The sequence below is a fragment of the Balaenoptera ricei genome, chromosome 20 (assembly GCF_028023285.1).
Source record: "Balaenoptera ricei isolate mBalRic1 chromosome 20, mBalRic1.hap2, whole genome shotgun sequence".
In the NCBI taxonomy this organism is placed as follows: Eukaryota; Metazoa; Chordata; class Mammalia; order Artiodactyla; family Balaenopteridae; genus Balaenoptera; species Balaenoptera ricei.
The window spans coordinates 52,883,951-52,896,585 of NC_082658.1; the positions used below are offsets into that span (position 1 = coordinate 52,883,951).

Genomic DNA, 12,635 nt, shown 5'->3' on the forward strand with positions numbered 1-12,635 from the left:
AAAGGGTAGAAAACTTGATGTTTGAGTTCCTGTCTGGCTTTTAACAATCTCTTGGATTCCAATGTGCTAGGACCATCCATGGAGTCTGAGAGGTGACTGCAGGAGCCCAAACTCTCAAGGCCTGTCTGCCTCCATGACAAGTGGCAGCAGGCAGGTCCGGAGCCTGGATTCAGCAACCCACCAATCACGGGGGTTCATCAAGTGCACCTGCACAGCTTCCCTTGAGGTCAGCTGCCTTTCTGAAATCTTCCCAAGTGCCCATGAACCTTCAAGGCCATTGGAAGTGGAGCAGTGTGCCAGCCCCCTGTCCCTGCCACACTATGGAGTGCTGGGGGCTCCCTATCCACTTGGGGCCAAGTGGGTTTTCTGCCTGAGAGGTGAGCTCTTTCTGCCACTTCAGGCAAGGGGCTCGCTGGAGCAGGAAGGCAGGTCAAGCTGCTGTCACCGCTGTGGGCCCCTCTGCTGTCCACACGTCTGGACTCTGGGGGCCCCACTCACTGGCTCTGTCAGACCACATATTCCCAACTGCCAGGACGTGCAGGTCTGTTTGGCGAGTTGTCCTGAGGCTGGAGAGCCTGGAACACATCACTGGAGGAGATCCCTGACGGACAGCCTGGTCATTACCAGCCGTTTCTCGGGAGGTCAGCCCAGATGAGCCCCCGCTCGAAGGAAGGGCCTCGTCTGAGTTCACTGGGGAGGGAGGCCTTAGAGGCCAGGGGCCAGTGTCCAGGTCCAGCCAGCAGCTTGTCAGGGCTCATCTAGGGCCTTCACAAATCAGCCACATGTCTGCCCAGTTAGAAACCAGAGAAAGACAGGATTCAGAGGCTGAAAGACGAGACAGACAGGCTTAGAGAATGAGGCCGACAGTCAGTGAGAGGCAGGGAGGTGGAGAGAGACAGACACACAGGGCCGGCGACGCAGCAGGAAGGCCATCGCAAGAGAGGACCAGTACCTATGACAGGCTCACCCTCGATGCAGTCAGGGAAACGCACACTGGAGTAGCGATGCGCCACTCCACACCGCCGAAATTAGCACACATTAGGAAATGATAACATCTCATGCTCCCATGGCTGTGGAAAAAGCTGCTTAAACACACTGTCAGTGGCCCCATAAATAAGCACAGCCTTTTAGGGAAGGAATTGGGCAATACGGCTCTAGAGCTATTTAAACGTTCATCCCATTTCCCGTGGTAATTCCACTCCTGGGAATGGATTGCAAGGAAATAATTCAACAGAAAAATAACAGCTTTGTACATAAAAGATGATGAGTGCAGTGCTATCCACATGTCCAACATGCTATAGTATGGCCGCTGTGAATATTTTTGCAAATAGGGAATACGAAGACCATGGTGTGTGCAAATAAACAAAAGTAAAACTATCTGTACATAAAAAGTAATAACTACATAAAACAGCCACCTGGATGCTTGGGCGGCCCGCCGTAGCTGGTGAACAGTGCTCCTTGACTCCCGACACACTCCTGTCTTCCCAAGGGACCTACCCTGCCGCTCCCTGTCTGGAGCTCTCCAACCACGAAGCCTAATCCGCAGACCTCAGACTGGTTGGGAGACAGTCTCAGCTGAGGCTGCCCACCTGGCCAGCTCACTCTGGTGGCCCCAGGGAGTCTGGGTGATGCCCGCTGAGTCACTCCAAGGTTATGACCAAGAAGCCAAACCAGAACAGACATGGTAGAGTTGGATCTTCATTTAAGAAAAGTGATAAAGTGATTTTGCAGGCTCTGAAGTGCCTTGCTATTTGCAAGCCCAGCAATCTGTTTAAGCCAGTTCAAGTCCGGACTCCCAGCTGAAGCATCACGGGGTGAAGGCAATTTATAACAGACTGAAGGCAAAGGGAGGGAGGGATCGTGGGGTCACCCCTCCTGGCCTGCCCCAACGGTAGGCACAGATCTGATTCTGAACTTGAATCTTCCCGTTTATGTCTTCCCCTAGCTCCTGGAGGCCATCTCAGAATCACTGGGCGGGATTTCAGTAAATCATGGGTGAATAAAAAGAAGGGGAAACGACCATGTAGTAGTATATGAGTGAGCGTCTGTCACCAAACAATTCTGTCTTTATTCAAAGTCTGTATGGCTTTCCAAATGTGCCCTTAATTGTGCTCTAGAGAAGCTACACTCCCTGATTACTGCCAGGGGATGCCCCTGCCTTACAGGGGCTGAGAACATTCAGTGATCATGCCTGTGTCCAGACACACCTAACCTTGTCCATTCGGTCTAGGCATAGTTACTGAACACAAAGAGGCTCTGTGATAGTCCCTGTCCTTGATGTGCTTTCAATCTCATGGGAGAGACAGGAGTAAACAATGAGGAGTAATTTAAAGAGCAATCACGTGGGTGCCGTAAAAAGAGGGAGCTGCAGTGGGGAGTGACAACACTTAGGAAGTGGGCTCAGGGTGGGGTGGAGGACCAGGCCAGGCTCCTTGGGGAGGTGGAAATGCAGCAGGGCCTTGAGGACAGGCTGGATTTTACCTGGCAGAAGGATCATCAGAGGGCCAAGGGTAAATGTGAGAGTTCACCTGGCTTCCCCCAGTTCCTCACCCTTGAGCCTGCTAAAGACCTGGGCTCAGCACCAGCCAATCCTGCCCAGACTGACAGAGGGCAGTGGCAGTCTCAGTCTGAGCCCAAACTGCTGAGGGTCCTGAAATTCATCCTGACCATTCATTCATTCACTCACTTATGTTTACCACAAACACTTATTACACACCTGATCTGTGCTAGGTGTCATTACAGGCTTTTGGGGATCTAGTGACAAACAAGTCAGGGTCCTTGCCTTTCCAGTGGGGAACACAGACAGTAAACAAGCAGCGAATAAAATAAATTTGCATTGTGGTAAGTGCTACGGAAAAATGTGAAATAAGGGTTGGGGGTATTTAATCAGTAAAGTCAATGTTTTATGTAACACCTAAATGATATGAAGAGGCAAATCATTAAAAATCTGGGGAAGAGCATTCTAGGCAGCATACATGGAAAGTGCCAAGGCCCTGAGGCAGGAATAAACTTGGCATATTTAAGGATTAGCATGAAGGCAAATAAAGTGAAAAGGAATTGGGGGTAAGGGGAGTGATAGGAGGTGAGATCAGAGAGGCAGTGGGGAGCCTGGCCTGGTCATGGTGCTGCTTCCTGGGAACCATAGCACCTCTTGCATCACAGCCAGGCTCCTGCCTTGAGTTAAAGGTCTCAGGATTGGACGCAGGCCCTGCACACGAATGTGCTTGACAGGGTGCTGGTACATGACACACCCTCATCCAGAAGTGCCCACTTGGTCACACAAGGACAATGGATAAGCCACACCTGGTGTATCGTCCTCACAGAACACTAGGCCCTGCAGCTGCTTTGGTTTCACCTTCTCCCATTCCTATGTTCCCGCTCTTGCTCCTTCAGGGAGTGGCGCTGGAGTCCCAGCATAAGTTGGAAACAGGTCCCAGAAAGTGCGCTTTTAGGAGTGAGTACAGGCACAAAGCGGCTGTAGCACAGAGCGCCTAGAGGGACCTGGTGGCACAGACGCCAGAGAACGGAAGGCCAGGCCAGGCGTAGCACAGGAGGTGCAGGAGCACTGAACGTGTTTGAGGAAGAGGGGAACGAAAAGAGTGAAATGTGTTTCACAAAACATAATTTTGGTAGCATGTTGGAGATGGATCAGAAGAGAGAAAAGGAAAACCAGGCAGAGAGATGACAAAACTCTGAACTAAGGCAATGGCTGGTCTCAAGAGACAAAGCAGACAGATCCACTGGACTGACTTGTATGAGGCTGTAATAGTGAGAAGTCAGAGGTAACAGATTTCTGCCCGGCAGCTGGGCAGATGACGTTATTCACTGAGGAAACACAGGCAGAGGTGTGTGGGAATATGCCCAAAACTATGGGGTGGAGTTGGGACAGGAGGCAGATGGGCCAGTTTTGGACATTTTGAGTAGAAGATGAACCTAGGCCATCAAGAGCAAGATGTCCAGGCCAGTTGCTCAGGAGAGAGGTCTGGGTGGGAAGGCCATCAGCACTCAGGCAGCAGTTGGCACCATGAGTGCTGGGGTGAGGTAGGCACAGTGAGAAAAGAAGGCTGAGGAAAGAACTCTGGGGACCACTGATATTTGCAGGGTTTCAGGGGCAGGGAGAGGACTCAGTGAAAGAAGACTGGGCCAGACTGCAGCTCATGGAAGCCAATGGGGGAGAAAATTTCCAGAAGGGGATGGTCCTTGGGGTCAAATGCAACAGAAGGGTCAGGGAGGATGTGGACCAAAGAGGCCACTGGATATGACACAGGGAAGAGCAGGAAGAGACTTTGGGAAGGCTCTCTAGCCCTCTCTCGTCAGCAAAAGCTAGTGGTTAAGAGCACAAGCGCAAGTGTTAAGAGCACAGGTAGGGGAGCCAGCCTGGGTGTGGGTCTTGGCTCCTCTTCTTCCTAGCTGGTAACCTGGGGTAAATCACTTAACCTTTCTATGCCCCAGTGTCCTCATCTACCTCCTGCAGATGTGAGGAAAGCAGGAGTGCTTTGAACGGTGCCTGGGGGAGAGTGAGTGCTCAACGCGTGCTGGGTGCTCTCCAATAATCAAGGCGAAGGGAATGTGAAACACGAAGAGTGTTCCCTTAAATCAGCGTGGGCACATAACATGAAGATACTTTGATTTTCCAAGATGAACACGGCTAGGGCCCAATCCCGAATCACAGGGCCTTCGTCTGAGAAACACTAGACACCGAAGCATCCCCAGGGTATTTTGAAAGTCCAGAGATGAGAATCCAATCTGGGGATGGAAGACGGGAAGTGGCTGCGGCGGTGCCATCTGGAGTGTCCCGCCGTAGGGGGGGACCAGGGTGCTTGTGGAGCTCCGGTCGCTCTCAGTAGTGGTCACCCCTGAAGGCCAATGAGCTGGACTTTCTGTTAACAATTGTCACCTCAGGCCTGGCCTCAGGCCTCTGTGCCGCTTGGCATTCCCTTGAGGTTTCTGCTGGGCTAAGGATCAGCCTTTGCTGCCGTGCGGGGATTGCCTGACCTCTGCTGTCCACTGTCTGTCATGGCACAAACTCAAAGATGGGCACGGCCTCACAGGACGCACTTTTCTCCAACTTTCTGGACAGCGACTCTCAGTATTAACATATTTACACCGTGACAACACAGAAAAGTTTCACAAAGCAATGCTTACCTTTACCATGTGTGAACGCTCTGATATATTCTGTATTTTTCTATTTTTATTTCATTAATAAGAAAAATGCTGATTACAATCCACTAAATTGATGTCACAGCCCCAGGCTTTCTCAGGGAGTTCAAAAAACATTCACTTAAGGAACTAAATTAATGCCTTGTTTCCCAAACATCAGTCAGTGTATTCCACACTACTTTCAAACTTCTGGCCACACCCAAGGCCGATTGTTTATGGAATCTGATTTTTTTTCTTTAAATCAATTCATTTAAACATTTAAAAATGCCTACTATAGCTGAAGTAAAATATTGGTGAAATAACAAGTTTGAGGGTTAGTTATATTTTTTTTATCTAATACACACTGAAATAAATATTTAATTATCAAAATAAAAAATTTTTCCATACCTCCTAAAATCCTCTTGCACACCCAGCAACATTTGCATTCCTCACTTTGGGAATCACAGATCTAAAGATTGGTCCAAACATCTCATTTTCAGTGGGGGCAGTGAGGCCCAGAGGGGTGAATTCACTTATCCGAGGTCTAGTTTTTCAGTCAGTGGGAAGGTCAGTCTGGTCAAAGGAGGGAAGAAAGAAAATAAAGGAAACTTGAGATCTCCAGGCTGCCCCTGGCCAAAGTCTTATCAGTCTTATCACTTTTGGAGAGAGGCCCTACCCTGTCATCTCACCAGAATCCAGGTATCAGTTTATAGTTACCTTGGCAGAACCATTTTAAGACCTGGGTCTTAGATATTCTTATTTTTGGAGGTCCTGATCCGTATCCTATCACATATATTACAATGTGCGCACACTGGCACGTATTAATTTCAATTTTGCTATTTTCTTCTTCTTGTATTTTGAAGTCAATGAATTTTTCAAGCTTCAACCGTTTTGGCAGGCCCTTACAAAGTTCACAACCCCTAGGGTTATAGCCTGCCACGCCTAATGGATGAAGTGGCTCTGGATGTGGTAAAGGAATCTGATCAAAGAAGACACACTAAAGAGCAATGTAATTACTTTAGCCCTTTCTCCTGGTATCTTTAAAGGGTAATGTGGACAGGCCACTGACAACTAAATGAATGAGTTTCCAGTGGCAAAATCTTTGCTATTCTGAGAGACCGGTGGGGGCAGTGCCACTGCAGGTAGGCTAAGTGCCATGTGACTGGCAAGATGTTCTCACTCTGTGCCTCAGTTTCCTTATTAAGTAAAACAAACGGATTAGACTACATTGATGATTTTCAAAATATATTTCAAAAAGGAGGGCAAAATCAAGACTTTATTGGACATATAAAAACTAAAAGAATTCACCACCAGCAAAGCTGCACTAGAAGCAATGATTAAGGAAGTCCTTTAAGCAGAAGGAACATGCTACCAGAAGGAAACCTGGATCTATACAAAGGAGTGGAGAGCATCAAAACTGCTAACTATGTGAGTAGAGCTTTTAAAAGTTATCACTTAAAATTCTTCAAAAGACAATCAACTGAATATTTAAAATAGATAACCAACAAGGACCTACTGTAAAAAAATTAAAAAAAGAAAGACAATCGACTGTTTAAAGCAAATATGCTAACAATGTACTGTGGGATTTGTAACATGTATAAGTAAAATGTATGACAACAATAGCAAATAAGTCAAGAAAAACAGAAGCATACTCTTGTAAGATTCTTATACTATGGGTCAAGGAGTATAATATCATGTTAAGGTAGAATATGAAAAGTCAAAAAATGTATATATAAACCCTCATGAAACTACTAAAATGAAAAGAGTGAATAAGCCCACGAAGGAGATAAAATGCAATAATTAAAAGTACTAAATTAGTCTTAAAAAAAAAAGGAAAAAAGGGAACAAAGACCAGAGAGAACAAATATAAAACAAACAGCTAGATGGTAGATTTAAACCCAGCCACATCAATAATTACAGAAAATATAAATTGTCTAAACTTCCCAAGTAAAAGGCAGAAATTACTAGGATTAAAAAAAAAAACCAACCAAGATCCAACTATAATACTAACGACAAATCTACTTTAAATAAAAAGACACAAATAGGTTGGAAAAAGATGCACCATCTTAACGATAATCAAAAGAAAGCTAGAGCAGCTATATTAGTATCAAATAGATAGATTTCAGAGCAAAGAACATTACCAGAGATAAGGTTATTTCACAATGATAAAGGGGCCAATTTATCAAGAAGCCATGATGATGCTAAATGTTTCTGCACTTAATAACAGAGCTTCAAAATAATAATGTTTTTGGAGTCTCACAGGAATGAGTGCTCTGTAGAATTCCGTATAATTGTTACTTCTGTCTCTCGTCCTTTTCTATTTTTAGTATGATCCACTATGCTCATTGTAAATTAAATTTAAGGACACTAGACCTACCTTCATTTGGCTATCAAAAGAAACCATCCTAGGAGGCAGTCAAAAGTGGTTGCTAGCACCTCTGCTCCTGGCCAAATTACTTTTGGCTTCTATGGACTTCAGTTTTTCCATTTGTACCATGAAGATCAACCGTTTGGAAAAAAAGTTTTTAAACGGCGAACGGTTTCTCCACCCTAACAGCTTGTGGAACCCCCTAGAGGCTGGGTCAAGTACCAGCTATGCTGGGATGGGAGCAGCGGTAAGAAGGGAGGAACCGGAATCCTGGGAGATCTAGATGGGCCCTTGACCCAAATACCTTGCTGGTTGGGCTCCTGATTCTTTCCATGGCTCATGTGATCTGGGGAAAGAGTGTTCTAGTAACAGAATTCTTTCAAGTATTTTCAACACAGCTGACAGAAAATACATATGCTGAACTTTGTAAGCTGCCCTCAGCTTACATATAAATGAATGGATTATGAGAATGACAGGTGCTGACAGGTACTTAGTTTTTCCAAACTAACCTGGCTGGCAACAACTGAAGGCAGGTCACGGCTACTACCTAGACCAGTAAGTCTAACGGATTAGTAGACGGAGCCATGCGACGCCTTCTTGACTGGGAATAGAGGGACAGCACGGCTCTTCGTTCTTCATTGCACACACGTTGGGCTAGCGATTGTATACCATGTCACAGATACAAAAGCACCTGTGCTCCTTTGGAGCTTCCATGACAAAGTGGGAAGGACGATGACACACAGTATGGGTAGCACACACTTAACAATATGCAGCAGGTACCTTAAAAATTATGACAGATATAAGCTCCTTTAACATACAGGATCATTTTAAAGCTGTGGAATCTGATATACAGTATATGTGACAAGTATCTTGTCACATCCTTTTTTTTCATGTCTCTTGTCTTTTTTGACACTTTCTTGCTCTGTGTATATCCCTTTGGATTTCAGTTTGGAAATATGAGTAAATGAAACTGGGAGGAAGAAACCTAGGTAAAAACCCTTCTTATGAAACAAGTGTAACAAAAAGAAAGAGCTACCAGAATCCTATATCCTTCCAAGAGAATCAATCCTCTAGAAACCAAGTCTTTGGCTTTTTCACAGTAACCTTCCAACCATTTTTCCAGGTATGACTAAGAAGGGGGTTAGGAGCACTTAATGCAGAAAGGTCTAGAAGGCTATACACCAAGTTGCTGACATGAATTATTTCCAGAGGATGGAAATGGAAACGGACAAATTACTAAATTTTTCTTTACACATCTTGAATTATTTAATTTGTTAACATTAAGCACCTATCGCTTTTGTAATAAAAACATTGATAAGGAACATTGTTAAAGAAAAGTAACTACTTTGTTCACTTAAAAAACACTTGAGAGTGTATATAATGCAAGCAGTCTGTCACATTAAAAAGAATGAGTAAGCTCACGGAAGACTAAACTTCCGAAGTCTAACCGTTCGTCTACAGCAGAAGTTTCATGAGGCAGAAGCATTAGGGTAGCCTCGGGGGTTTTCTAACGTTCCCCTGGCCTGAGCCCCTACCCGCCTGGGAGGCCCAGTGCACTCCCGTGATTAAATGAGGTCACGTGGTACTGACTGAGCACAGTGCCGGCCAACAGCGAGTACCCTGCCTCACAAGGAGGCCCCACAAAATCCAGGTCTTTACATCTTGCCAGATGGGACCGCCTTTCCTCCTGGGATAAATATCATACATGGTTGAAAGCAGGGATGTAAGGTCTCCTCGAAAAGCCACATATCTCTCCCCTCCCACAGTTCCTGCCCTGACATTTGACAGAGACCACTACCTCTAAGCCTTTTCCCATAGCAAACCTGTCATGAAGTGGGGTGCTTCCCCCAATGGACCATGCTCTAGCTTTCCAAGCTGCTAGAATCTTCAGAGTTTTTCACTGTTGGTACTATAGACATTTTGGGCCAAGTGAATCTTTGTCGTCGGGGGTGGGGTGGCGGGACGACCCTGCGCGCCCTAGGATGTGTAGTGGCATCCCTGCCCTCCACCCACTAGATGCCTCTGGCATCCAACCCCCACAGCTGTGACAACAATGCCTCCACACGTTGCTAAGTGTCCCCTGCGGGGAAAACTGCCACCAGTCGAGAACCACTGTTATACATCAGTTCAGTTGTTCAGCCATCCCGTGAGAACCTGGGACACTGATATCCATGCGACAACCTCCAAAACACCCCCCCCACACAAAACCCCCGAAAAAGTTTAACTTCTGAACCTTTAAGAACCCTCTTCCCAGGAGCAGTGTAACGTTGCCAGTGAAAGTCAAGTTTTCAGAAGCATTTGTCTCACATTTTAGTGCAAACTTTCTCCCTTATTGGTGGCTACCAAAAGGCTACAGGCAAGGACAAGTTAGGTAGGTCAAGCCAGACCCTGCGGGGGTGAGAGGGGGGAGAGGTGTTTAGCCAGCTGGTGCTCCCTGATGAACAAGAGCTCTAATCCATTCATGGGCATAAAATGAGTGAGACAGACCGGCAGATGATTGTCACTCAGTCCCCTGGCTTTAAATACCATCTATGGACTGACGACCCTACATTTTATATTTCCAGTCCTCACCTTTCTCATGGCAGCCAGCCACTTGCAGTCAACTCCATTTGGGTATTTGATAGGCATCTGAAACTCAATACGGCCAAAATGGAACTGATTTTTCCTCCTAAACCGATCCTCCCCTAGTATTTCTCAGCCTAGTAAATGGCACCACCATACACCAAACTGCTCAAGTCAAAACTTAGAAGTCATCCTTGATTCTTCTATTTCTCTTTCCCTCACCTTCCATATCCATCAGTCATGTCAGCTCCGCTTCCAGAACACATCCCTAATCTGTGCTCTTTTCTCTAGTTCCACTTCTGCCACCCTAGTATGAGCCACTATCATCTCTTACTGGACCACGCTATTAGCTTCCTAACTAGTTCCTGTTTCCTCTCTGGTCCCCTACACATCAGGGTTTCTCAACCTCACACTATTGACATTTTGGACTAAGTGTGTTAGTCCAAACGTAGTTCCCTTTGCTTGGGGGAGGGGGGCTGTCTTGGGCACTGGTCTCCACTCACTAGATGCCAGTAGCAACTGCCCCCCCCTCCATTGTGACAAACTAAAAAAAGTCTTTAAACATTGCCAACTGTCCCTTGGGGGATAAAAATCACCCCTGAGAACCACTGTCCTAATCCTACACACAGGAACCAGGATATTTTTTAAATGTAAAATGCATCATGTCACTCTCCTGCTGAAAACCCTCCAGCGTCTTCCCATTGACCTTAGAATAAAACCCAAGCTCCTTATTGTGGCTTTCAAGACCCTCTATGAACTGGCCACTGCCTGCTTCTCTAACATCCTCTCTTCCATACAACGCTCTCCCTCCCTAAGCTCCAGCCACACTGGTCTTTTTTCTGCTCCTTGAACAGCCCAAGCTTGCTCCCCTTCACCCCTTGGACTTGGCTGATTCCTCTACCTAAAATGCACTCTCCCCAGACCTTTGCATGACTCATTGTTCACTATACAAGTCCCAGATCAAATGCTGCCTAATCAGCAAGGCCTTCCCTGACCATCCCACGTAAAGAATCCCCTTACATTCTCTATCACATTACCTGTTTATTTCCTTCATAGTGCTAATCACAATAGAAAACTTTCTATTGTCATTTGTTGTCTGCCTTTTCACTAGAGTGTAAGCTCCCCAAGAGCCAGGACCCTGTTTGCCTTGTTCACTGCTACAGCCCAAATGCTAAAATAACACCTGGCACAGAGTAGGTGCTCAATAAATATTCCTCCCCTGTACCTCCTCAAATCACAGGTCAGGTTTCCTTTCTAAGATTATTCTTGACTGTTGATGTAGTTTCACTTTGAACTACATTTGACCTATGTTAAAATGTGTATGGCTCGGGCTACCATGCACAAGGGCTTGGCATAAAGAAAATAACAATTTTGAAACATAAACACAGGCCAACTAATTAATTAAGGAAAGTCTGTTCCTTGCCCCTCAGGTTTGCTGCAGGCATATAATCATTCCACTGGTCATGACTTCAGTTTGCTCTGTCCCTAAATTTGAAGCAGCAAAGGTCGTTCAGGGGCTAAGAATCCAAAACTCACCTGCCTCAGAGGTTCAAACAGCCTCTTTGTCCATCATCTCAATATATACAATATCTAGGGCCCGAAAACTTTTTGTGCTGCCTTCAAGTTAAAATAGTTTACTGGGTGAAAGGCAGGAAAGGATGGTCCAGGGAGCAGCAGTGTCAATGAATGTTGGCTGAGTCCCGAAACCGCAACTTGGCTCTTTCTTAAATTGATTTGTGGTCGGTTTCCAGGAAACCAAAGATGATCGGTCCACCTGGCGGCAGGCTGGCTGCGAACTGGAGGCAATTCTGCCCTGGCCAAGGGCCATGGCCCTCTCGTGACCCCGAGGAAGGAAGCATTTCATCGGGCCTTTTGGACATTTTGGCGAGCGGCCGGCTGCTCCCGCCGCGGCGGGCTCTCCACGCGGTGCAGAGACGTCTCCACCCGCAGAGACGAGGCCCTGACGCGGCGGGAGGCCGTCTCCGTGCGCTGCGAGGCGGTTTCCACGTGCTGGTATGACACCTCGAAGACGCGAGGGAGCCGTTTCCCAGAGAGGGAGACGGAGCGCCCCTAGCTGCGGCGCTGCGTAGTCTCCACCTGCCGGGAAGACCTCCGCACCTGACGGGAGGACGTCTCCACGCGGTGGGACGAGGTCTCCACGCGGACCGTCGCCGCCTCCTCGTAGCGGGCGGACTCCACCCGGGGCGGAGAGGGCTTTCCCCCAAGGGGTGAGGCCATCTTACAGGGGTAACGGAGCCAAGCAGGCCTCGCGAGGCCCCATTGCCCCACGCTCCTCGACGGATTACGTCACTCGGTGAGGAGTGACATCACATGGCACTGTGACGCAGGCACAGCGGTACCCGAGGGTCCCACGACACAGGGACGTGCAGGAACAGTGGTCCAGGCGGGGGCTGGTAACGGCCCCTCTGAAACTCTGGGATAGGCCCCGCGATAGGTCAGCCCCCGCATCGCCCCCTAGCCTGCCAGGAGCCCGCGCGGGGGGAGGCGGGGCCGGGCCGGGCCGGGCCGGGGCGGGCCTGGGATGGGCGGAGCCGCCCGCCCACGC

General features: G+C 47.5%; 1 protein-coding gene across 1 annotated transcript in view; it reads right to left on the reverse strand.

Moving 5' to 3' along the window:
• The window catches only part of C20H17orf100 (chromosome 20 C17orf100 homolog), a 64,186-nt gene extending 51,616 nt beyond the window's left edge, over positions 1-12,570 (reverse strand). The window contains 2 exon segments of the mRNA XM_059907560.1: positions 5,548-5,712; positions 11,606-12,570. Of these exon segments, the coding sequence (XP_059763543.1) occupies positions 11,930-12,307 (378 nt within the window). The 5' untranslated portion in view covers positions 12,308-12,570 and the 3' untranslated portion in view covers positions 5,548-5,712; positions 11,606-11,929.
• Positions 12,571-12,635: the final 65 nt, after the last annotated feature.